Source organism: Pogona vitticeps, chromosome 2, assembly GCF_051106095.1.
Source record: "Pogona vitticeps strain Pit_001003342236 chromosome 2, PviZW2.1, whole genome shotgun sequence".
Lineage (NCBI taxonomy): Eukaryota > Metazoa > Chordata > Lepidosauria > Squamata > Agamidae > Pogona > Pogona vitticeps.
The window spans coordinates 294,388,038-294,415,196 of record NC_135784.1 but is presented as its reverse complement, the minus strand read 5'-3'; the positions used below and the strand labels follow the sequence as shown (position 1 = coordinate 294,415,196).

General features: G+C 40.9%; 1 protein-coding gene across 3 annotated transcripts in view; it reads left to right on the top strand.

Moving 5' to 3' along the window:
• The window catches only part of RAI14 (retinoic acid induced 14), a 142,773-nt gene that overhangs the window by 15,190 nt on the left and 100,424 nt on the right, over positions 1 to 27,159 (top strand). For 2 of the 3 annotated variants that reach the window (XM_072992851.2, XM_072992855.2), the window contains exon 2: positions 5,205 to 5,283. In XM_072992851.2, coding sequence (XP_072848952.2) covers positions 5,248 to 5,283 — 36 coding nt within the window. In that variant the 5' untranslated portion in view covers positions 5,205 to 5,247. Of the gene's footprint in view, positions 1 to 5,204; positions 5,284 to 5,404; positions 12,816 to 27,159 lie in introns of those variants that run through there. The other variant, XM_072992854.2, reaches the window with a different exon arrangement.

The following is a 27,159-nucleotide window of genomic DNA, read 5'->3' as shown; positions in this document are numbered from 1 at the left end:
TCAAAGGGATTCCTCCAGTGTCAGGCGGAAAGCCCTTTGAGAGCTCTGAAGGCAAAAAAGGCAGGGAGAAAGGGTGGGAAATTCAAATTTCCTGCCATTTTGCAGGGAGCCATTTACGCACGGCTCCGTTGGCAAAAAATGGCATTGACTTTGGAACGGAGCCTCGACCTCGTTCGTAGGTCGAGCTCCGTTCGCAAGTCAATGCCAATTTTTTGCCAGTGGAGCTGTTCGTAAATCGAAAAGTCCGTATCTAGGGATGTTCGGAAGTCGAGGGTTGACTGTAGATGCCAAAAATTGAGTTAACTATCTTGGTCTATGAAAACAAAAGAAATCCAGTATCAGCAGGGAGAGCAATGCCGTTATTAAACTCCTGGGTAGCTCAGTGGTTTAGGCTCCTGGTTGCAGAGCCAGAGGTTGGGAGTTCGATTCCCCATTGTGCCTCCTTGACAGGGGCTGGATTCGATGGTCTGTAGGGTTCCTTCCAGCCCAGTAGTTCTAAGATGATGATGATTATAAACCAGTTTAATTCCTCAATAGTGTGCGAGCTTTTGTGTTCTCTAGTGCTGAACAGCAGAAGGCCCTGCGAGAGTGGGAGTGGTCAGAAGCTGAAGTCCAGAATTCTGTGTGATGTTTTAGGCCACAAAGCTTGCAATTAGAACTCCTCTTGAAGGTGGAAAGTACTGTACATACTTGATGAGTTTCTTGTTGGCATGCAGGTATCACATGTTATCTAGCCATGCCTTGGAGATGAAGGCAGAATTGGTCTGCATCTCTGGGAATAAATACACAACTGATAGCATCTTATACACACATATTCCTAAGACATTCGTACCTGTAGAGAGAAAAAAAGATTTTGAGCTTAAGGATCTTTTTCAGTTGACTGGCAAAATAGCCACTGTTGTGACAGGCGGGTTTGCATGTCGTGGAAGGACTTTTGTAGTGCAAAGACCCAGGCTTGGTTTGCATCTGAACTCTCATGGACTACGGGATTGGCTAGAGACCCAGCTGTAGTCTTCAGTCCCAGCTTTACCAGGGCAAAGCTGAACACCACCTATTTACTGTGTAGGTAGGCAGTTTAAGAGATACACCCATAATCTAAACACAAAGCAGTGGATTTTGTGGTGTAGGAAGTACAATGGCTGTGATTAGTTGCTGGGTGGATTAAAACTGATGATTTCTTAAAAAAATAAAAATGGGATTTTTAAAATTTAAATTGGAGTTTTTTAAAAATTTAAATCAAATTTATTTTAATGACATGCTTTGGGAGGAAAATCTAACTAAAGATAGTTTTCTGTTTAAAATACATTAGAGTTCAAAGGTTATTTAGCATGAAATAGAACTTAGTTAATGTAGCATGAAGTTGTATATTCATGCAATATTTACATTTTTAGTAAACTAATTCAATTAATCCAAGTTATCCAAACTGAGATAACATGCCCTTTTTCCACAGTAAAAATAATATAAAATGAATGAAGTTCAGAGACAGACCTTAATCTCACCATTGTTCAAATCTTTGTACAAACAATGAACACTTTGATCTTTAAGCAAATACAAGAATATATATGCTGTATAATGTTATTGTTTTAGTTAAGTAAAACAATTTAAGTAGTTCTCAAAATATGAGTGATTAACCTATTAAACTAAAATCTGTTCTGATATAGCTGTTTGACTGATCTGACAGGTTATTATTCTAAATATGAAATCTTCATCTGTTTACAAAGATTAAAGATTAGAACTACCAGCAAGAATGAGTCTTTACATTTAAAAATTATGATTATTGACTTAAGGACATGGTGGCACTGCGGGTTAAACCGCAGAAGCCTCTGTGCTGCAAGGTCAGAAGACCTGCGGTTGTAAGATCGAATCCCCGTGTCGGAGTGAGTGCCCATCGCTTGTCTCAGCTCCCGCCAACCTAGCGGTTCGAAAGTATGCAAATGCGAGTAGATAAATAGGGACCACCTTGGTGGGAAGGTAACAGCGTTCTGTGTCTAGTCGCACTGGCCATGTGACCACGGAAGATTGTCTTCGGACAAACGCTGGCTCTATGGATTGGAAACGGAGATGAGCACCGCCCCCTAGAGTCGGACACGACTGCACAAATTTTCAGGGGGAACCTTTACCTTACTGACTGGTGATTTAAATCAAGATCCAACTTGGCTAGTTGTTGCCAAAGAGGCATAGTGATGTGCCTATTTGTGGTCTCCTTGTACTCAGCTTTGTACAATGTAGTCTTTTGGGATATTTTTTTTTCCTTCAGCAGCCCATTTCTGTTTTTCCCCCCTTCCTTTCTGTGGTCTGTCTTCTCCTTTAGTTTTTTGTTCTTGAGCTCAAATTGGTTCTACTTCTCCTCAGCATAAAAGGGCACGATGATTCCTCAGAAGCTGTGTGGGAGTTGAGGGACACCCCTGGGAGCTGTCCGTTTGGCCCTGTCAGGGTAACCATCCCTTTCCTTTGGCAACTTGAGCCTGCTTCTTCCTCCATCCCCCTCAGGGCACACACGCTGGGTAGCTGTCAAAATGCACTGCTGTGTTAGGAGCATTCCACGTTTTAACTGAATTTTTAAGAAGAATAGTTTTCTTTCACGATTGCTTAGTTACACATTTTAGGGTAGTGTGGATGAATCACTGCCTTGTCAAATGTGTCGGTGCAGAGCGTAGGTTTCCCGACACCTATGAGTCACGACAAAACTGATTCTCCTGGAGATGCTGTAGAATTTGTTTTTTCTGTATGAGGAGTCATATTGGGCTATACATGTTTGGAAAGGCCATCCTTATTTCAAGTGGACGATCCATCCAGTGTGTCGATAAGTCTACAAAAGTTACTAAGTCTGAATTTTTGTAGCAAGAGGAGTGGAAGCCTACAAATATTGTTAGAGTGCAACTCTCTCATCATCCTCAGTACTATACAGCCAAGCATCTTGAAGGGTTCATGACCTTCACCCTTAATCTCCAGCAATCAGAGGAGGGTTTAAATGCAAAGATAATATACATGCATGTTTGATGTCTATAGGCAATGACACAGAGAGTGACTAGGCCATTGCAAATATTTTATTTATATTTATTTATTTATTTATTCCACCAGGAATCTGCTCTGATTTCTCCCCTATTAGTTTTCATATCCAACTTTCCATCATTAAGTGCAGATAGATCCATTTATCGATGTAAAAATTAGAGATGAGCATGAACCAATGAATGGTTCAATCTAGTTTGTCCTTTGGCTAAACAGGTGTTCAGGGCTTTCCAGCCCCGCTTCCTCGAGTGGGTGCCTAGTCAGAGGTAGCATCCTGGTTTCCCTGTCCTGCTCCCTCTGGATGCTGCCTCTGAGTGGACACCTGCCAGAACTTCCAAAAACTTGTTCCTCCAAAGGATGAACTAGTGTGAACTGCTGGTTCAGTGATTCATGCCTATCTCTAGTACAAATATGTAAGAGCCCTGATAATTCGAGGTGCACCTAGTTTTTAATCTTAAAGCAGCTAGACCTGTTTGTAGATCAATGTTTTACTTTTAAAAAAAAACCCTCTTAAGAGTCAAGACTGGCTTCCATTGTTTTTATGCTTTTTTTCTCTCTTAGAGGTCACTTTAAAAACCGCTTAATGGGTTTCTAGTTTCACTAAATTATCCTTACTAAACGAAACGAAACGAGTTCTGGTCTTATTCAGGAATACATTTTTTTTCTTGTGAATTAGCATTTGACTGGTTTTGGTGTGTTTAACATGACAAGATTTTATTTTATTTTTTGATGGAAGAACATGAATTGCTCTCAGTAAATGCATTTATTTGCAGGGTTGTGCAGTGTTCTGTTTAATTCTTTTGATGTGCAGCTGTAGTCCTGCCACCTTTGCATGAATGTCTGCAGCTTGTGTGTGCCTAAACCATAGTTTTGATTCTGCTACACTAATTCTGGAGAGATATTTTTGCATCCCTTTATAGCTGTAATCTTGTATATTACAACTACAAACAAAGATGTGAGGACATATATCATAGGGTTGTGCTCCTCAGATAGTCCAGATGTGCTAGAGTTCCCCATCTGCTAAATACCTAGAGACAGTAGTAAGATTTCGAGCCAGCACCAGATGGAAGCACCTTTGTTTTTTTTCTCCCTCTTTCCAATGTAAGGAAAGAGCAAAGCTGCCAGGTAGGTCATCTGTAAAGCTTAGGAAGTTACTTTCTGGGAGTATAACTCTCAGAAATTATAGCAACCCCCTTGATCACTGGTTGCTTCTGGGAGCAATAGTCTCAGAAAGTAACCTTTTGAATTTCTGACCTTGCGGATGAATTGGCTCAGGTATGTATTTCCATCCTCCTCCTAGAGATTGTGCATTTACACAGAATGCTTAACATGTTCTCCAAGATTCCTGCCTTAAAGATGCAGGCCATTACTATGTTGGGCAATGGCCACATCTGACCGGGACTTTCCTGGAAGGGAGCTGATAGTCTCTTCCGTTTGTAGAGTTTTTGATGCTGCCTTGAAGGTCAGAGGCAAAAAGAGGCAGAGAGGGGTTCAGCTGATGATGACTCACTTCTGGAAGCATCGTTTCAGTGACATGATCTGCAAAGCTGATGGATGTTTTGCCAGTTTTGAACCCTGCTTACAGGTGTATGACATCATCTTGCTTTAAATTCCACTCGAGACATTTGGCACCGTCTCTTGTTCATTTTTTTATGCACTTTGTCAAATACCTTCCTCTTGGAGAAAGGTAATGAGAGGTAAGGTCAGACCCAAATACAGGTTTACACTCTATTATGTATACATCCCATGAATGAGATAATATGTTTATGCTGTTGCTAGACTTTAGCAGTGCTATTTTAGAAGTGCACATTCAGAAGTAAACCTCCTTTCTCTGTTACTATACTGATATGTGATTGTATGGGCTTGGTGACTACAGAGCAGTTTTCTTCCATCTGTTGCTCTTTCCTTTCATTCTCAGTGAATAATGAGGGTTGCAGTCTATTCTACCGAGATAATGGTGAGTTGGAAACATCTTCTATGAAGTCCCAGGAATGTGTGCTACCTCATGAGTAGATTTTAGGACCGAGTGAATTTCAGGAATATTTCTGGGGAAATAGTGTTTTGTTCAATACTATACTACTTTAAGGTGATGTGGGTGATGCCTGCAGAATGTAGGGGGGAATGTACAGTACACTGAAACATGCATTTATATGTATATGTGTATAATCTGTTTCTTGTTTTTTATTTCATTGTAGGTGTTGAAAAAGTCAAGAGTTTGGATGTTTGAGTGGAATAAATATGAAGAGTTTGAAAGCAAAGTTCAGGAAGAGCGATGTAAGTATTCAGTGGCAACTCAATGCTACCAGTTCCCTCTCTGTTAGTGTTCTTTGTAGTAACATTCCTTCACTCTCACCTTGATATGTATGTGAATTAATGAACTACAGAGGTGAACATGGGAATACATGGCCATAGAGAGAATAAGAGTTTATGTTCTAAAGCAGAATTCAGAACTCCTTTATCTATGTCAAAGACTGTTGCCGAAACTGAATTTTGGTACCTGTTGGTTCATGCTCCTGACTTAATGATTGCAGAGCAAGACCTTTCTGTAACTCCCATATAAGGTGATACTGGCTTCCTTAAGATAAGAAGAGGGTATACTTTTATTTCATTGTTTGTATTAACTAGACAGAAATGGCAGAATTGCTGGAACCCCTATAATTCTGGTATACTGGAGAGGGGGGGTTCTATCTTTGGCACATCAGTTACATACATCCTAAGCCTCGGTGTAAATAGCATGCCAGGTGAAGCAACATGTTATGCATTTAATAAAGAGGGAGCAGTCCAAGAAAATTTATGTCAAATAAAACTTACTGGTACAAGACTCTTCACTATAACTCTGGTGTCATTTTGGGCTTTCCCAGGGCTTGTCCCATTGCAAGACATTCTTGTCTTTTATGTAGAGAGTTGATAATGCCAGTAATTGGCTGTCCCATATCTGAATGTCTCAGCTGATGGTCTTTGGGGAGTTTCAAGCTCTGTTTAACCCAGACTCCTGCTGCAGTTGGTTGGGCTGAGAGGAGTTGGAAGGTACTTTAGAAACCACAGGACGGGGCACATCACATGTTTAACCACAGAAGTTGGTGAACTCATTCCCTGGCTGATATGTGAGATATGGACTGAAGAGAGATCTCTGAATCCAGTTTGGTTGGAGGAGGCATGTAAGTGTACTACTTGTAACTCCACTATTTATTAGCTTTCTGCAAGTTCAGTAAAGGTGACAGTTGTAATTTGTGGGATTGTGAAAAAATGTGCATCCAAAAAAGTGTTGTAAGACATGAAATGTGTGAACCCATTCAATGAAGCTCATTCATAATTTGAGACAGTCTGTGGCCTGTTGATCTTTTATGCTAAAAGATAGTAGTAAAATGTATGTATCTCAAGTCTGCAGTTGTTTCTTGAAACAAATGGCTTCTAAATTTGTACAAATCTTTATCTCTTCTGGCATAGCATGCTCCCCTTCCAAATAATCTCTGGATCTTTGGATGGCTGACTTCACATTTCTAAGAAAAGGAAAAACTAAAACAGGAGTTCCCACTCTGATCAGTACCATAAATTGATTGCTTGCAACACAAAAATATTGCATGTTCCACAGATGGCAGTTTTTAGGATGTTCCTATTAGTTGAGGGAAGAACAGAACTTGAAAAAGCCAATGGGGCTCGTGGGGGATGCTAGGCATTGTAGTCTTTCAAAAACAGGACATTTCTAGATTCCACAGAAGAGCTGCAGGCCACGAGTACAAGTTGATCTCGTAGCTGTTGTATTGGGCCAGACTGCCTTTATTTGCTCCAGTTTTCAACTAATTACAAAGTTAGATATTTTTTTTCTTTTTAATATGCTTTTAGAACAAAGTGAATGACTTGCTTTCTGTCTTTGTGCTTGACGCTTTTAAAATTGGGATATTTTTAAGTTAAAGGGAAAATGTGATAGGAAATGACTAACATCAGCGTGGAGGACATAGAGTACTGGAAAACAGTATAAACACTGCTGTGTCTGGTAAAAAGCATATATTCCAAGGTACTGAGTAATGTCACTTATATTCTCCAAAGCCCTTCCTCAAAATCCATCTTTTCTGTAAGACCTTTTGCAGAAGTCTCTAATTCTTATGCAAGTCTAAAAAATGAAATTGCCATGTATTAGTTCCCTGTTGGTTTTGTCACCAGTTCTTCCTTTATTTCCTTTCTAGGTTTACCTCTTGCATTGTAGATTGGAAGCTTTTGGGGACAGATTGCCCTTTTAACTCTTTTCAGTTGTTGTAGATGATATGAGATACATTTGTGATGCATGTAAATAGACAGAAACATCCAGTTAGATGATTCAGGTCCTGCTTTCAGTCCTTGACATGGTCAGCTTGAGGACAATCTTGGGTAAGCAGGACTGAGAAAGCGCCGTTTCCCATACAAGCTACTTTCCAAATATGCAGTTGACTGATAGCAACTTGTGGCTCATTGAAAGGCATACCTCTCTGATGCCTTGTGATGTAGCAGGGTGACTTTTGGTCCTGGACTTCAATGGAAAAATATTAATTGTGTGCCATCAAGTCAGGGTTTTTAAGGTAGCGAATACAGTACTCAGAAGTTATTCTCTTTTTCTGGCAGCATCCTAGGTCTCTCCAGCTTGCTCCAGCTACATAAGCTGGCTCTTTCTATGAAGCACAGTGGGAAATTGAACTCCCAACTTCTGGCCAGATGCTTAAACCACTGAGCTATCCAGACAGCTTCAGTGGAGAAAAAGAGGTGCTTTAAACAGTGTATGTTATTTCAGTTTTGAAGGATATAAGCAATATTTCTCGTCCACTTGCTACTCTTTCATGGTTTACAATTGCTTCTCCATTTCCTTTTATGTTAGAGCAAAGATAAGCAGAGAGAGAGAACAACACAAAAATGTTGAGCACTTGCACTTTCTTACTTCAGACTCTCTCTCTCTCTCTCTCTCTCTCTCTCATTGAAAATGTAAAGCTGGGTACTCATACAGTTGGGTTGTGTTTGTTTGGGTTTTTTTGGCAGCTTCTCCCCATTTCAAAATTGTAATACCATTCTCTCTCACTCCCCTGAATAAAAATTATATTAGATCAAATAAAAAACATATACATTTTTGGTTTACCCATTAGATATGGGAGAGTGGAATTTTGTAAGATACTTACTCTAAGCAAATACATGGAGAATGACTAATTTTATTTTTTTTTTAAGTCATTTTTGATTGTGTAAGAACCTAAGACTGACTTTTAGGATGTGAGTTTTCATAGGCATGAGTAGAGACCAGTAGTTCAAAGGCAGTTTTTCCTTCAGTTAGATATGTAAAATTCTTTCTGTTTGGAGAGGGAAACTGTGCTGGAGTATATTTGTTTTTAATCAAATTTTTGATAAAACTAGCATGTGTGAAACTCGTTTTTTCTTTCTGCAGTTTCTGTGACAAATGATTTAAGCAGATCACATTATCACATGCAGGTGCTGCTTTACTCTTATTGGCTAGTGAGATAATCCAAAATTTCTCAAGATGCAGGACTGATTTACATGAACTGTCAGTTTGTTCACACTTTCATAAGCCCCAAACTTAGTAAAGTCCTAAAGGAGAGTATTGGGGGGGGGAGGAGAAGGATCTGTCACATTCCAATTCTGCCCAATTTTTCAACTATCCATAACTACATATTTTGATTCTAATACACGTTTCTTACTTTTGAGTGAACATGGAGAGACACAACTTGTAAAATACAATGGCTGAAATTATCTCATTTTATAGTCCATGATTTCCTCAATTGGAGAGAACAGGGATTGAACATGGGACCTGTGGCATTCAAGACATAACAGTTTTCTAAGCTGAGTTATGTGGTGGTAGTTGGTGCCTACTGAGGTTGGTGGGGCAGAAGGCACAGTAGATGGGCAGAACATGGACAAAGCCAATGACAAAAGTTAACATTGAAATTAACGCAATGTTTTATACATGTACATGAAGATAGACAAGCATTCACACATATACATGTGTACAGAATTGACAGGGGTCCCGACTGGAGATAGCAGGAGTGTGCTGGCTCTAGGGCCTTGTGCCCAAAGTGGGAAGAGGAAAAGCCACCACTGGAGTTACAGCTTCTCTGCCATCCCGTGTGGCTCTGTGAGAATGGAATATGTTCATTTGTTATAGAATACTGATTGCCTGTCAGGAGAAGAAAACTGGAATAAGGAGGAGAGTGGAATTGGATCTTATGGAGGAAGGCATAGTTGGTTGGCTGAAACATTGACATGTCACATTGCACTTTGCAACCGTGTGTTGCCCATCCCCCTTATCCCAATTATCAGTACGTTCCATCACAAGTAGGGGTGCAACACTCCAAATTTCAGTCTGTCTAAGGCAGGTGCAAAGAAGCCTCTGGCTGTGTGTGAAACTGTTTTGTGAACTGATCCTTTGAAGCCTTGCATTGGAGAGCACACTGTGTGTGCTTTCCTGATTCTTGTGATCCGTGTGGTGTTGTGTATCTCCTTTGCAAAGATGAATTCTAAAAATTATTCCATTGCTCTCTGGGTTGGGGTAGACACAGAAACAGAGGTTGGTGAGACTCCTCCAAAAGTCCAAAAGCTTCAAGAGGACAATATCTTGGAGACAACAGTGGTGGTGGTGGTGGTGAATCATCACGTCAGCTGTGACCTGTGGTGGTCCTCTTAGGCTTTTCTAGGTTAGGTGCAAAGTACACAGAAGCAGTTCATCAGTTCCTCCTTGTGGTGGCATCTTAGAAATGTGCAGCTTGCCCAAGGCTGTACAGGTGGCAGGACACATAACATCATCAGTCACACCTCCTCTAGGTGATCTCAACTGGCCCTTCTCTTGGAAGGCACAGTGGGGATTCGAACCCCTGAACCCAGCCCAGCACTGCAACCAATTGAGCTGTAGAAACAATTGCACTATGGTGTCTTTCTATACTTATTCTTCAGACTAGGGGGTAAAAAATATAGGAGGTGTGGGGAAGCACAGATGTGCAAAAAATGGCTGGATTTTGAAGTAGTGAAATCCACAGTTAAACTAAGTTCCAAGACAAAGAATTTAAAGGTAAAAACCCTTACTTGTATAGAGGCTGTTAACTGTCACCTCTTAATTACTGCCATTCTTGGAGAAGAATGAGCAGAATCACAGAGTTCTAAATTTTGCAGAAAGTCTGGGATGGTAATTGGCTCAGACGACACTATACCAACTAGAGTATACAGTGGGGTCTTGACTTGAGAACTTAATCTGTATTGGAAGGCGGTTCTCAAGTCAAAAAGTTCTCAGGTCAAATCTGCATTTCCCATAGGAATGCATTGAGAACCATTTGATCCGTATCTGCTCTTTTCCATCCATAGAAACTAATGGGAAGCTGCTATTCCGCCTTCGACCACTAGAGGGGGATATTTTGTTTCTTTTTTTCTTAGGTCAAGAAAGGTTCAGGGAAGGCAGGGAAAATACAGTCCAGGCAGTACCAGGCAGTCTGAAGACTCCCAATCCACTCTCTAAACGCTGGGAGGAGTGAGGAAGTAGACAGGCACCCTTTTCACTGGCCAACAGTTAACTGAAAGTTCGAATTTTGCACTTTCCCTGCCTCTCATGTGGGTTTTTTCAGTTTGTAACTCAAATCTAAGTATGTAAGTCAAGTCAATATTTTCCTATGAGAGTGGTTTGTAAGTCAAAATGTTCTTAACTCGGGCCGTTCTTAAGTCAAGACCCCACTGTAGTCCCACCAGCTAGCGGGATAGTTCAGTGGTTTAGGTATCTGGCTGCAGAGCCAGAAGTTGGGAGTGTCTCCTGAAAGAAGAGCCAACCTGTATGGCCTTGGGCAAGTTGCACAGTCCCAGGACGCCCCCCCAGAAGAAGGGAATGGTAAACCATTTTGGACTCCTCAAAAACCTGGAAAGTGTCTCTATAAGTTGGAATTGACTTGACAGCACACGGTATGTACATATTGTCTCACCAAAAGGACCCCGTGCAACCTTACAGTGATACTGAATATATGCAGAGTTAAGGGGCAACAGTGCAGGGCCAGTCTCTAGACTCACTTCTCATCAATTTGAGAACACTCATTAATATTTTTTTTTCCAGTTGTGCTCCACATCTAGAAAAGTAATTGAAAAATCTGCTTTTCTGCCTAACAAATGGAAAGCCGGTTTCTAGAATGTAAATTTTAAATGGCAGCTATTAATTGATGGGTTGCAAAAGGAGGGAAAACATTCTTTGTTCTGTAGGAGAAACATTTGGCTTTGCTTCTCCCCAGGCTTAACATGCAAGTAGGAATCCGAAGGACAGCTTGCTCTGATCTTATCGACACTTCTTATGAAAGACTTCCTTTTAATCCAGCCAGAATAAATTCCTTTTGTTTTGTTTACGGGCGGCGGGATTTATTTTATTAAAATAGCTGCTGGCCTTCGGGGTTCTGATTTCATGGAATCAAAATAAAAACATAGTCCCAGAATAGTATTGTGTCTGTTCTGTTGAGAGAGAAAAAGGTTTGTAATGTTTTGTCATAAGTGGAGGCAAAACAAGGATAAAAGGGCCATATGGAAATCAGTCACTGATCAGCTGCTCCAATTTAGGCTAACCCACCCTTTCCCGATTTAATTGATTGACCATCAAGTTAGTTCTGATTTATGGTGACCCTTTCTAGGGTTTTTTTCTGGGGCCTGTACAGCTTGCCCAAGGCCACACAGACTCTTTCTTCTCCTGGAACACACAATAAGGAATTGAACTGCCAAATCCTGGCTGAGGATGATTGAAATTGTAGTCCAACACGTCTGTAAGGTTGCCAGATTGGAGAAGACAGGGTTTTTTCATTTTGGAGATTACAGGAGAGGTCAAGGGTACCTGGTTCCAAAAAGGCCCCACTAATTACTTAGCCAGGGTACCCTGATTATCCTACTGTGGGTAAAATCCAGGGGGTCAAATGTGCTGATAGTTAGGTTGAAATCTTCCTGCCTAGTACCCTCTCAACAGCTTTGTCCTAACTAAGCAGTATTTCCATGGAGTTATCAAAAACCCACAAAGTTAAACGCTTGGACTCTTATGCCGACTCTGCAAGGTAGGAATGCCAAAAATACCCACAAAACACACAGGCTCCCAGTAAATGGTTGAAACAAGCCTGGTTTTGGCACCACCATCCCTCTTAATCCAGAAGAACCAAAGGGATGGTATTTTATAACAAATGGTGGAGAATTAAAAAGCAAAACTTTAAACCAGTTCCAACATTTACAGAACAGTCAGAAGGCTTGTAAAGCAAAATAAACAATAAAAACATTGAGTAAAGGACAATTTCAGAACAATACCCCCCCCCCCCAAAATAAGAAAGCTAGCCAACCTATGCTAATTCTTACATCCTGACCTAACTTCAGCATAGCCTTAGAGCATATATGGTATGCAGGTTATGTAGCAAAGCAGCGCAAAATTCAGTTAAAAGATAACTAGGCTAAACTAAGTTGTTTCTCCCCATTTTTATACCCAAAATTCCAATTTCTAAACTCTCTTAGAGGATTGTCCAATCAGGCCCCCAATTTCTCTGAATTTTCGCAAAGAAAGTACCATCTTCTCCCTCCCCTGACTTCAGCTGAATTCGTTCTCCTAATTAACTCAGTACCAAGGAGTGAGCTTAGTCTGGCCTTGAAGTTTCCTTTCTCACAGAGATAAGGTGCAGGTGTTTACGACCTTCCACATACTAATTACCAGTGGACATTTCCTGCCCCCGCATCTCCGTCAGCTCATTCTAGGCCCAAACTACCAGGCCCATCTCTAATAAGGAATAATTAAAGCAGCGCAAACAGATGCATCTATCGTCTCCTTAGGAAGCGTCAGCATGGCAGTAAGAAATTATATACTGTATATGTTTGTACCGTAAGATATAATGCTTATCTATTCCAAGGGATACTGAGCAACTAGGTAAAAATTTTGTTTGCTCGCTTGCTTGCTTTCTTAAGTCACTTCCTCCACTTAATGATGCACAAGGTCAAAAAAAATTTCCCCAAGTAAAACATGTTGTGTTCTTTCTGGGCTCACTCTTTGTCCCCTACAGATTTTTTTGCTGCGGTTTTTATATTGAGGCAACCAATATAGACACCATAGTGCATTAACTAGCAAAAGCATGACAACTTGTAAACATGTCCCTTGAGGAAGCAGCAACAGTGATGGATTATTCTCACTTTTTTCCTTTAAGGCTTGAAGGATGATTGAAGTGGAGGAACTGTGTGTTTATATGGGATAGAGAGGACAGACAGAAATAGGCATTAAGAATCACGCTAAAAATAACCGGGCACCTGTTAACAATAAAAATTAGCAGTGTCCCTCATAAAACATGGCAGAATAAACCTGCTTCTTCAGTGGATTTGAATCCTTCTTTATGTATCATGTCTTCTTTAATTACACAACAGTAACACTTAACTGTGTGTGATTTAAATTTCTGTTTCCTTTAGCAGCGTCTCTCCACATCCACTGGACTGAACTTTTCTGACATTAAAGGAAAATTAATAGATCTACATACAGTTTCTTTTGACCTTTATACCTTTATGAGCCATCATGTGCATACTTCTTATAGATGGAGATTGCTGGCAATCTGGGTGTGTACCATCTGGGAATTTTCTTCGGCATTTATAATAATCATCATCATCGAACGGCAGCATTGGAAGGCACCTATCCAGCCCAGCCCCTGCCAAGGAGGCATAGTAGAGAATTGAACTCTCAACCTCTGAATCCTTAGCCGGATCCCTAAACCGCCGAGCTGGCCAATTGTGGTTTTCACTCATGAAAAGAGAAATGCACTTGATAGCTTCTGCTCGGATGATTCTCTCCTCAGTGCTGCTACTAGGAACCAACTTTGGATGGAAACAGAAATGCTCAGGAAGTGAGTCCAAGCTGCTCCCTTATCTATATGGTAACATGAGCAGCTTAGTTGTGAAAGGAAGTTTCATTAAGGAACAGGATTCTCCCCCTCTTCTAGTTAGTTAATTATGTGCTGTCAGGTGGAACCAATTTAATAACAACCATAATAGGGCTTTCAAGATAAGTTAAATATTTAGGTAGTGGTTTACCAGTTCCACTCCCCCAGTGAGTTTCCATAACCAAGTGAGGATTTGAACTCTGGTCTCCAAAGTCCTAGACCACTGGTTCTTAACCTTGGGTTACTCAGGAGTTTTGGACTGCAACTCCCAGAAGCCTTCACCACCAGCTGTCCTGACTGGGGTTTCTGGGAGATGCAGTTCAAAAGCATCCGAGTAACAAAGGTTAAGAACCACTGTCCTAGACCATCACTCGGTCTGCTACACCACATTGGTACCTGTTCAATGCCAAACCATCTTCCTGTTTGACTGGGGGAAAACATTCAAAGCATAGCCAAACACATGGCCTATTGTTTTTTAATTTTATTTTTCTACTTCTCTTCTTTCCCAGATCATTCTAGCCTGATGAATAAATAATTTGCACGGTTTGGTGGAATTCATTGTAGTTGTTATATACTGTCAAGTCACCCCTGATTTATGGTGAGCCTATAAGTGAGCAATCTCCAAAATGTCCTGCCTTCAACTGCCCTGCTCAATTCAAGCCTTTGGCTTCCTTTAGGGAGTCAGTTTGACTCATTTGGTCTTCCTCTTGTCCTGCTTATCAACTCGTGTCAACTTTTCCCTGCATTATTGTCTTTCCCAGAGAATCCTGCCTTCTCATGATGTGCCCATAGTAGGACAGCCTGAGTTTCAACATTCTTGCCTCCAGAGATAGTTCAGGCTTGTTTTGAATTAGGACCCACTTGTTCCTCTTTCTGGCAGCCCAGAGTATCCACAAAGTGCTCCTCCAGTTCCTAAACTCTTGCTGGTCTGTGAGGTTTGGTCTCGTCTTTAGCACACCAGCACAGCTGTTGTACATCCTCCCATCAATGTTTTCTTTCAAGGATTCCCGAAAGGGACTCAAGCCCAAAATTTAATAACCCAGCTGTCCTGTATCTTGACCTCAGAGGAATACAGGGTGGCCTTTATGGCATCAGTGAGAAGTGATTCCTCAAGGGTGCCAGCCCTTCCCATATCACTATTTTGAGGACATCGCTGCCACCCGCATTAGCCTCACAGAAGTATTCCAGGAAATCAGATCCAAGCCAAAGTTAAGAGATAAGGCCTTCTTATATATTAAGTTGGATGCTCTCCTCCTGTGTCAGTGTTGCCGTAGCAGCTGGTGAATAGGAAATGGAGGTAAATAAAAGGCCTCAACTGCTCCACTGCAGTAGCGTTCCTAAAAGTGCCCCCTTAGATGCCACATACCACCTTCTTGAGTATAAATCAGTCAAGAGAAATGTTTGGTTTTCGTTCTTAGCAATATTTATACTTTGCTGTGTTGGAGGCAAGTAAGTATTTTAACACTGTACTGCATCTGTGGCAGCCTTCAGCCCTGAATTGGCTCAAAAGACTAGGGATATTGCTAGGATTTGGAGATCTTAAAGAAAAGTAAGCAGGTAATTTTTCTGTTGGTGTGTTTAAACAAATGAGAAGCTGGTATTATTGCAACCCAGGGTAAGGGTTTGTGAGAGCAATGTAAACTTTTTCTTTTAAAAATGTCATGACTAAATGCATGGAAAGGGCTGGGTTTTGTTTTGTTAGATGTGTGCTTGGAGTATATCCAAGCATTGGGGGGGGGGGGCTCTCCAGCACTTGAACCCAGAACCGAAAGCCTGAGCTAGGCAGTTTCTGTCTGTATATACCATAGGCAGTTCTTGGAGACTGCCTCAGGGAAACATGTTCAAGAAGAACAGCGTGCAGCAGTGGTCAGTGTTATGAGTTAGTCTCAGAACAAATACAAGGTGCAAGCTCTCTATGTTTGATTGCATTATATGATACATGTCAGTGATGGATAGCAGCATTTCACGAAGTATTTAAAAATAAGTACAACAAGCTAAGATTTGGGACTGTTCTCCCTTCTCAGGCATAATCCTTTGCTTGAAGGTTGAAAAACTGTGGCTTACTCCAGCTCCCTTCAGCTGATTTGTATAGCAAGTGGTCAGGAATGATGGGATATGTAGTCCCCCAATCTTCTGGATCCCTCCCTCCCCATACTGTGAAGGGTGGAAAAAGATTTATGTTCTGCTCCTCCTGGTGGGCAATTTTGCTATAAAATGGTGGGCAAGGGGAACCCCCCCCCCCAATTCTGTAAAAACTTTCCCCAACCAGAAATTGGGGGGACTAGAATTAGAATTATTTTCTAAGGCTCCTGACATTTTCATACATGATGCTGCTGGGCCACAAGAGTAGGAAATCACCCTCTGAGCTCCTTGGAGGTGTTTATATCTGCCTTAAGCAACTTGATTAGCAGCCATGATGTGCATCAAGACTTTCTAAGGCAGTGGCTTCCAGACTAGTGAGACTCCGTATCAGCTTACTGGCAATGAGACAATGAGACAGTTCTTCTTACAAAGCTTTCTAAACAGAATTTCCCCACCAGTGGAGGCGTTCTCCTGCATGTTCAGCTGCAGAAATAAGTTAGCTTTGTGTCTCTCCACTTCAGCCCTCATCCTTGTGTCATCTCTCTTTTCATCCTTGATTGCAGGCTGCCTTTTAGCTTTTTTCTTCATTAAGAGGAATATAACATGTTTGAATGTTTCATCTTTATGCTAATGACAAGCAGTCATCAAGTGCTGCACATTTTCTTAATTGAAAATATTATCTTCTGATTGTTGCCATTTTGCGAACCAGCTGTTTTTTTTTTTTTTTTTTTTTTTTTTTTTTTGCCCTACTTTTAGCACTGGTGCACAAACGGCTTATTGCTGAGTTTCTGCTTGGCCTGTCTCTTGCCATTCTCCCTGTTAACTAAGGATGATAAACAGGAATAAAGGGATGGTATCGCACCCTGCTGCTTTATTCCCGTAAGCGGTGAAAATACTATTCCAAACTAAATTCCTGTAGGAATGACTGCTGTGCCAGGCTTAGTCTGGCCTTGGAAAACACATTCAGTCCAATGACTGGCTGAATATAAAAACCAGTTTGTGTTTGTATGAATAGAATATCAAACATCCATAAAATATCTGATATCTGTAAGCAGTGATAACATCTACATGTTAGATTAGAAGAAAGGAGCACTGGTGCAGATTTTTATTTTTAAAAAAGGTATCCTCTTTCCCCCCTTTTAACCAAAATGTCCCTTTATTTTAGTCTGTTTTGCTGAAAGTGTAGTTAGCATGCTCTGGTTGTCAAAAGGTCATTATAGCTGTATTTCTAGTAATGTTTAGCTTGGCTGACCACCACAGATTACAGCTCTCTGATAATTTATAGCTGTTCAGCACTCCGCTGCTTTGTGGTTTCTTTATTTCTTCTTAATAAGAGCATATTCCGAGAGCAGCCAGCGGATGGTTTGGTGCTGTTTTCTGCTGTTGTCATAGTTTTGGTTCTGGATTTGTGAGCAGATGTGGCCTCGTTAAGTTGGCTTACAGTCCTGTTTTGAAGGGACACTCTCTGTTTTCACTCTTTATGTCCTGCTTAATAAACTCATAAACACTAATGGAGCTTCTGTACTGATTTAATATTGGTAAGAGGAGCCTAGAGGAGGCGAGGGATCTGTCTGTCTGTCTGTCTGTCTGTCTGTCTGTCTGTCTGTCTGTCTGTCTATCTATCTATCTATCTATCTATCTATCTATCTATCTATCTATCTATCTATCTATCTATCTATCTATCTATCTATCTATCTAATCTATCTAATCTATCTATCTAATCTATTTTATATGCCGCCCACTCTACCCAAAGGTCTCTGGGCGGCTTACAACAATTAAAATTCAATTGAAATACAATAAAAGATAAAATGATTAAAATACAATTAAAATTGCCATCATGACCCACAGTTGATGTTATTTCAGTTAAAAGCCTTCTGGAATAGGAAGGTTTTGACCTGGTGCCGAAATGTCATCAATGTCGGCGCCAGATGAATTTCAGTCGGGAGGGCATTCCATAGTCTGGGGGCAGCTGCCGAAAAGGCCCTTTGTCTACAAGCCATCCCTCTTACCTCCTTGAGGGATGGCTCTTTCAAAATATTGGAAAAGATGAAAGGGCTGGGTAGAGGGAAGTCGTGGCCCATCATCCTCTTATTCTGTCCCTTCCCACTGCCAGTATGTGTCTCCCAGTAGATTATCCTTGAGCCAGGTGCATCCTTTGACAAAAAGACCTTATGTTCCAAATCCTTGCACATTAACCACATGTTGTTAGAAAGCTGAGGGTTCATACTCTGTTTAATCCCCTGTTTAATAATCATTTGCTATAAAGTCAGTTCTGATTTAAGGTGACCCTTTTCAAGGTTTTCCAGGTGGTCAACATGCAGCAGTCCTTTACTGTTACCTTCTTCTGGAGGCGCCCTGCAGTTGGTTGCGCAGCTTGCCCAAGGCCGCACAGGCTGGCTGTATTAGTCACAGGAAAATTGATGCATATGCTAACACTGTGACAGTAGAAATAATTCACAGATTTTCTGCTTAGGAACATTCAGGAGTAGTTCAGGAAGACGCCTTCGGTTGTCAGGCCCTGAAATCTTGAAAAGTGCGGATCTGTGAGCTTCCATAAGACTAATTTTAGCAGTGTTTGGTACCCTGGATGAGGCTTGGTTTCAGGTTGGTTGCTCAAGTCTCATGAAAGGGGATGGGTAAACATTTACTCTCACCGTCTTCCAGTACTTGGAAAAATTACTTTGTTGGTACTGCAGCTTTGTGTTTCTGGAAGTTGTAATAAGACCACAAACTCTTTTCCAAGCTTTGCCTTTTTTTTCATGCACAGTTTTTGAAGCCCTGCAGAGGTAGTGTATGAATTTGGAGTGCTGAGAGCTAGCTTTGGGGTGTTGGGATGGTTTTAAAAAACATCCTATTTTGAGTCATTCAGGGATGCAGGCCGTCTGCTTCCATTTGGGCTGAATTCCAAGGGAAAGGCATCTTGAAACCCGAGCCCCAGTAACTGCCATTAATCACTGTCAGTTCAGGCTGCACAGAAAACCAGCCCTTTCAGGGTTGGGATCAAAGCAGAGCAGACGTGGCCTTCTTTCTCAAATGCTTCAGATTTCATGATTCAGTGGAGACTACAGCCTGGATCTCCTGTGTCGCTATGCAGCACTCTTAACCACTACTTTGCTCTGATTCAGCTTCTGCATCATTTTCCTCCCTTGTCTTGTCACTTTGTACTTTTTTCCTAAGTTATTCTTGTGGTTAATCTCACCTGGGGGGGAAAATCATGTACTGAACAATTCCATTTACTGGATGTTGTAAATAAAATGGCGAGGAGTCACTGAGGACAGCTGACTGTGAGACAAGTTTAAATGAAGAGAACATTTTCACAGTACATGCCAAAAGGGAACAGGGAGGATTTTTCTGGCACTACTGAAAAGGCTCACAGAGCTATGAGCTGTTCCATCTTCCACTGTATGTCAGTCACGTGCCCTTGCTATGGCTGCTGAATGTGGGTTGTAAGCTTATGTATTAGCTATGGTCTTCTCACATTCTTTGCATTGAATAGGAGGTGGATATTGGCATTAAATGTAGTGTTTCAAAAATTTACTTTTGTGGACTACAATACCCACAGGTTCTGAAGTTATAGTTCAAAAAATAAAGCTTCCCGTTGCTTCATACCCCAGGATTGGATGTTGTTACGGCTAGTCTGAGATTGGACGCAACATCTTTAAACAATGATAATAGTTGTAGGTTTTTTGGGCTACTTGGCTGTGTTCTGGAGGTTTTACTTCCTAACGTTTCGCCAGTCTCTGTGGCCAGCACCTTCAAGAGACTGGCGAAACGTTGGGAAGGAAAACCTCCAGAACATGGCCAAACAGCCCAAAAAACCTACAACAACCATTGGATCCCGGCCATGAAAGCCTTTGAGAATACAATGATAATAGTGTTGCATCCAAACCGGTCTCAAGGATCCTTCAGCCAAGAAGCTCCTCTTCCTGTGTTATTTTCCCCATTTCTTTTACCTCAAATAATCAGATGTAACAATTTGCATTTCCCCCCCTTATTCTTCTTAACTCTCTGTATTTGTTGCATTTTAAGATTTCTTGGTCTTTATTCATTCACTTCTGGTAGTTCTTCATTGCTCACCCATGCTTCAAATGTTTTTTGTCTTTTACGCAGAAGCCCTTTTAAAGTTCGCAATCCAATATTATACAGTAGCACTGAATGCATAACAAGTATAACACACATTATCAAAGCCAATCTTCAGGGTCATTTGTGCATGTTAACATGCTTCATCTTAGGTACGTAACATCTTTCAAATACTTGAAAGGTAGTCATACAGAGGAGGGCCAGGATCTGTTCTCGATAATGGGATCAAGCTACAGGGAAGCCAGATTTAGGCTAAATATCAGGAAAAACTTCTTAAATGTTAGAGCAGTGTGACAGTGGAGCCATTTACCTCAGAAGATGGTGAAAGCTCCATGCTGGAGGCATTCAAGAGAAAACTGGACTACCATCTCTCAGATCTGTTTTGATTTGTATTCCTGCATTGAGCAGGGGGTTGGACTGGATGATCTAATAAGCCCCTTCTAGTTCCATTATCCTACGATTCTAGAAAGCTGCTCTTGGCCATTTTTGTCCTGTCTTGTACTGTGCGGCTGTGATCCCACTGTTCATTCAACCAAACGCCAAAATACTTCCATTTGTTGACATGTTTTCTGCATTCTAATTGTGGATCTTCAACATTTTTGGGCTGCTTGCCTTTTACTGAGGTAGCCGGCTGATGAATAGTGCTGGTTGCAGTCTAACTCACTCAGGTTATTAAAAGGTACCTTCTTTCTCTTCTTCTCTAAGGCTGTATGGAATACTGTACTCCGTCTGTACTTGGGCTGATTTTCTCTCTCCCAACCCATGTCCCCAGCATGTGTACAGAGTATCATTTGTATGTGCCTAAGGCTTTCATAGTTAAAATCAAATGCCAAGATGTACTTAAAATGGATGGAATCCTAATGACACTTATGTAGCCTCCAGATACTGTGTGGAAAGCCTAGAAATCTGAGTTATCCCAAGATGGTTTAACATTTCTCATCTATTTGAAAAAAGACCTTAAAGAGTTAACTTGTCACAGAAATGTTGGCATTTCTCATTTCTTCTTTTTCTTTTTGGGTAACATAGGAATGCAGTTGTCTAGCCATTATATATTTTTTCTCCGCATACCAGGGAATTTCCATGCATGGAAACTTAGAATAGTTTCATATTGTGGCTCTGTGTGTGTTTCACCCCTACAATGAATCATACTACTTGACCTTGTAGTTTATCCTTGAAATGTTAAATTGTCTTTTCCCTTTGACACTGTCTCAAAATGATTTTAGAACTATAACTTCAAAGAGAGTTGCCTTAAAATAGAACAGCTGCATATTCCCAGCTCTCAAATGTTGCTTAATGGCAGATTCACTTTTATAGTAGATTTAACTCAGGCTAAACCATTGAGGTCTTTTTCCTACCCTAACCCCAAAGCAGAAGCTGAGAGACAGTTTTTGACATTTACCATGTTTTTATGAGAACGTTTCTGTATAGCTTCTGCAGTGTCATAGCCTAAAAAACAGTGGAAGTTTAGAGTTAAGATTGCATGTATGTTATTTGCTCTTTTTTCTACTGCTTGTTGGTAACTTTCAACTCAATGTATTGTTTGCCAGCATTTGGGCAGTTGTAGGGCTATCCATTTTTTTAAAAAGCTAATTTTGTTGATGTAATCGACTGTTTAGAAAATGTATATTGTTTGCAGAATTCGTGGTGTAGTTCAGTATGTTTGCAGAGTAAAAGAGAACTTATTTAATAAAAGTATAAGCGCAAAATCTGGCATTGATTGGAAAGGTCTCGAGATGCTCCTGATGCTCTCTCCACAACTTTCAAAAGCTCATTCATGTACTGCCCATGTGGGCAAATTCTTCATATTCATTTTTTATGACTTTAGCTCCTGGAGGACTGGATACTTGAACTTCAAAGCTGCACATTCCGGCAAATTTGGCGAGACCTTTCAGACATAGGTGAATACATGTACTCCTTGATCATTTTAAAACTTTGACTAGTCTTTCATGCTGATGTTTCAAAAAAAGTCTTAATCTAACAGATGTCATTGCTGGTCTAAGCCTTTAAGGGTAAGATACAGCGTGCATGAGATGTCACGGATGTATAGGACAGCTGCTGGGCCTGATTTGTATGCTTCCGTAACCATCTGGCTGACATCTGTTGGAGATGTCTACATGGACTTTGGTCTTTTTTTCTGGCTCGGTTGATCTTTCCCCAAAAAGCCATTCCACATTAAAAAAAAAACTTTTCCAAATCTCTGGACAATTTTAGCAATGATTTTGGCACATATATATTTAGAGGAGAAATATCTGTGAGGTAAAATCCTTGGAATACAGGAGATTAGAGGTAGGGGTATTTGTATTTGAATACAAATACCCCCATCTCTACAGGAGATCAACTGATGATATTTGCTGTTTGGTAATTTCATGAATTACATGAATTGAATACAAGAACAGAAGTGTGAAAATATGACTTTTTTGATTACAGCTCCCACTAGCCCTGTTGCCTGGGGGGTTTCTGGGAGATGTAGTCCAAAATGTATTTTTCCCAAGTTCTGTGTGTGATAACCGAGGTGAGGGAAGACTCTGAAAATAACTGAGGAGTTGTTCGGCTTCTTCCAGAACTCCATTTTTGCACACATGGTGCACCCACCCCCATTTGTTGAGAACAAAACCCTGCTGGTTTCTTGTGTGTGATCCTAGTTGAGCCAAGCTTGTTAAAGTAGGCTTTTCAGGATGTGAAGGGATTTGAGATGCGGGTAACCCCAACTGAAACTTATCTTTCTGTCTCAAGTTTGTTTTTTGAATAATCTGTGATGATCAAGCGAAGAAAGGGGGTTGGAGAATGTCTGAGGCTGCCCTATCTTTGAAATGAATCATTTCAAATTTTTTTGGTTTTTTCATAGGACACATGTCTGCAAAAGCATGCAGACAGGAAATGGGCTAATCTGTGACTTCCCCTCTCAGGGAAAACCCGAGTGAATAAGGAGAGCTTGGGACATGTATTTTTTTTAAACTCTAGCTCCCAGAATCCCCCATGAGCATGGCTAGAGGCCATGCTGGGTAGGGGAATCTGGAAGCTGTAGTCCAGAACCCCTAATTTTCCATGCTTTGTTTATAAGCAGGAGAGCCATGCACAGTTCTCGTGTGAGGAGATTTAATATGAAGAAACAAAACCTAAAATGCAGCTTTATAATTATAGCAAGGTTAGCCACACTGAGCTGTTACTCCCCCCATTAAATAAAGGAATTTGTGTCTTTTGTCATAGCTATCCAGTACACAGCCCTTGTCAGTGTATAATACTGGTATCAACTGTTTTTAATACAGGCCAGAATCATCTTGCATAGTTACGTTGGTGGAGGGGAAGTAACATAACTCTCAGTGGCGAATGACTACTAATTAATGAGGCTGTACTTGGGTTTGTGGTCAGCTGACTGGTGCTTAATGAGTAATCCAGGTGGGGTCATATTAACTAGCAACAGTTTGCAATTATGAGTTAAATCATTTTTCTTCCACTGGAATAACGGTGCAGGGAGGACTTTGCCCCATTGTGTGGCTGAGAAAGCAGAAAACTGCTCACACAACACATCTAAAAAGTTACATGAAAGCAAAAAAATCAAATTATTATTTTTATATACTGCCCCATAGTGCTTAAAGCACTCTCTGGGTGGGTTACATTTTAATTATGCTGGTTATATATTTCCCCCCTTCCCCCAACGAGCTGGGTACTCAGTTTACCGATCTTGGGAGGATATAAGACTGAATCAACCTTGAGCCAGCTACCTGAATCTGCTGGGATTCAACTCAGGTTGTGAGCAAAGTTTTCACTGCAATACTTCAGTTTAACTACGGCGCCACGAGGCTCCTTCATCAATTCAGGCTTTGCTAACAACACTTCAAGTAAGAATTTTGACAAGACTTTTCAAAGTGTTGGCAAACCAGTGCTTTGAAGTGGGAAGGCATGTTTTAGGCATATGTCCCTGCTTTATTAGTACAACATGGCATTAACTAAAGAAAGTATTAATCAGAATTAAGGATTAATCCTTACTTATAACAAGGCAAAGAAGGTCACAATTCCCCGAAGTAACGGTCATCCAGTGAAATTCTGTGCCTAACAGCCACTTTTCATTATTCTCTGCCTCTTTTTAAAAAAAACACAACTGGGCGCTTCTCAAAATAATCAGCTTGTGCGTTCAGATTCATCCAGCACGAAAGGATACTAAACCTTAAACCCTGAGAATTTGAAAAGCTGCTTATAGATTTCCATGCCAGATTTGAGAGGCTACAGGCTACGGGAATTGTAGAGCAGGTTCTGATTTATAGGGTGTCCTATAAATCAAAATATTTTGGTTCACAGTGTTGGGATCCTTGAATATATTGTCTGTGGCCAGACAACATGGGTCTTTCTCTGGGTTTCCAAATATCACAAAAAGTAAATATTTCTCAGAGGAAAAGGGGTATTTGAAGGCAGTGCTGAACTCCCTTTAAACTGTGGTGGAAATAGCTTCAAAGGTTAGTTGGCAAATGAACTTGAGGAATGAAACCCGACTGTCTCTTTGGGAGCTCAAATAAGGATTAAGAGTGGCTCTGCCATTATTTGGGGAAAATAAACGTTTCCTGTTTAAGTGTTTTGTCTGTCTAGTGTTCCATGACTGGGTTCTGTTGTGTTAACTTACAGGGTTGTCTATGTAGTTTCCATAGACAGTTATGGGCCCAGTGTGTGGTTGTGTAACCAGCAAGGTCTCCTTTTGACCTGGGGTATGCTGGGGATGAGTGAAGTCATGCCTAATGGAATTCCACTCTCACATCCCAGCATGGACCTAGAAACAGAAGGAGAGGCCGTATAGGCATATTCTTGGCTTCTCCACATAAGCCCAGTTGTTATACATTAACTTTGGGGCTAGAAATCAATGTTTGCTTTTCTTTGTTTATTGAATGCATTTTATTGGTTTTCTGTCCACCAAGTTTCCCAAAGCGATATGACAAAAATCAGATTAAAATGGCTAAAAACAGTCTCGTATTGCCGGTGTACACAGTCATGAATGCAGTAATGTACATCACAGCAGCAAATTGCCACTAGTTAAGGGGTTGCTGCTTGTATTCCTCATTCTGCAACTGGTAAGAGAGGATTCCATAGTTAAATGGCAATCTGCCACTATGATACAGTATATGCTGTTGCACTAATGTCAGCAACACATAAGCAGTGGAGTTTTGGACACCATCAGAAGAGACCTTTTTCCCAGGTCTACCACTTTTGCAGGTGCGTTTAGTGAGTACACAAGAGAGGGCCTTCTCTTTTCCACTGTTCCCAGAGGCTGAAAAGGCTGAACCCATCTTTACTGTCCTTCTGCAAGCAGACAGAAACTGTTCTCTTCAGGCAAGCTTTCCCTCAGTAACTGGCTGTCCTGGTGGGGTTTGTAAATAGATTGTTGTGTGTTACTACTTTGAATGCGTTTTGGTGTTGCTTTTTTTTTTTTTTTTACGTATAGGATTCATTTGATTCTTTTTAGTATTTCATCTTAGAACTGCAGAGCTGGAAGGGAACCTAATGGATCATCAAGTCCAGCCCCTGTCAAGGAAAGATAATGGGGAATCAAAATCCCCAATTTTGACTCCGCAACCAAATGCCTAAACCACTGATCTATCCAGCAGTTTGTACTACATACTCATGGTTGTTAGCTTTAAACACCATCTTTTAATGATGCAAGCCGCTTTGGGTCCTTTTGAAGGAGAAAGTTGGGATTAAAAATATTTTAAATAAGTAACATTTAAATAATATTCTATAAAAGCAGAATTTAAATCATTTTGGCTATAAAAGCAAAGACCTCCGGGATGCTATAATAGTTATCCTTTAAATCGGTGGCCCCCAACCTTGGGCCTCCAGATGTTCTTAGACTTCAAATCCCAGAAATTCTGGCCAGCAGAGATGGCGGTGAAGGCTTCTGGGAGTTGTAGTCCAAGAACAACTGGAGGCCCAAGGTTGGGGACCACTGCTTTAAATGGACTGGAGGTTGCTCTGCTCCCCCAAACAGTATCACTTGAGTAAGTGATAATGTTTGGGGGAGTTGTTTCCCTTGAAGAGTCTCCTGTACTCTCAAAAGCTCTTCCAGAGGACCAGGGAACCCTTGGGAACATGTGTTTGGGCAGCATGGAGAGACCTGGGGGGGGGGGGAAGGGGGGGAAGAAGTTGTCTTTGCATTTGTGGTCAGGTACGAACATGAGGCTGGATTCAGGCTGTCCAGTGTGTTTCATAAACACAGCTTTGAGGATTCTTATCACCCTTATGTATCTTGTGTTTGTACTGTGTTGGCTGATGAACTGTGCTAAGCATGGTTTCCCCATTAAAAAATTACAAGGGCTTTCATTGTAAAACATATAGTTGGGTTTGGTTGGTAAGTTGTGCGGATTACTGCAGCCTACTAAGGTAAGCTCTGCACTTAATGTGGCAGATATCTTGCTGCTGTGAACACTGGAATATGTACAGCAAATGCTTTTTGTGTGCAAAGTATGGTACTGCCCTTGTGGTCACCCATAACTCTTCTCTGGAATGGAGAACAGGGTGTTTTCTTCTTTTTCTTCCTCCTCTTCTTCCTCCTCACTGTTAGTGGTGCTGCCAAAGAGTGTGTTCTTCTTACCAATTTTGCATCCTGTGCACATTCTCAGATCCAGTGTGGCTGTCTGAAAGGAACAAGAACACTTAGTAAATTGGACATGGGCAGGATGTTTGCATTGATGGTATCTTGTTAGAAAACCTCAAGGACACAATTGAAACTGTGGGGGTGGAAGACACTGAGTTTCTCCTCTTGACTATGTGAGTCATTCCCTTATCTCACTCTTCTAAAGGAGCCAGAGAGCTGAGGTCATAGGTCTGAGTGATAAGCTTCTTGATAGGTGGTGTTTTTTGTTTGTTTGCTAGTTTTTTTTGTTAGTTTGTGTTTTGTGTTTTCTTTGCATGTGGTCATGTCTCTTCCAACAAATGGGCCATAAACCAGCTTTTAATTGTTCATATTAGTGAACAATATGAACCAAAGAATGCACACTGTCTTTTGGTGTCTAGTATACCATAGTTAGCTGTCTTCTAAAAGAGCAGTCTATCCTCCGTTGCAATAAAAACAACACAACGTTGTGGCATCTTAAAGATATAACACTTTTTTTTTTGACACAAGCTTTTG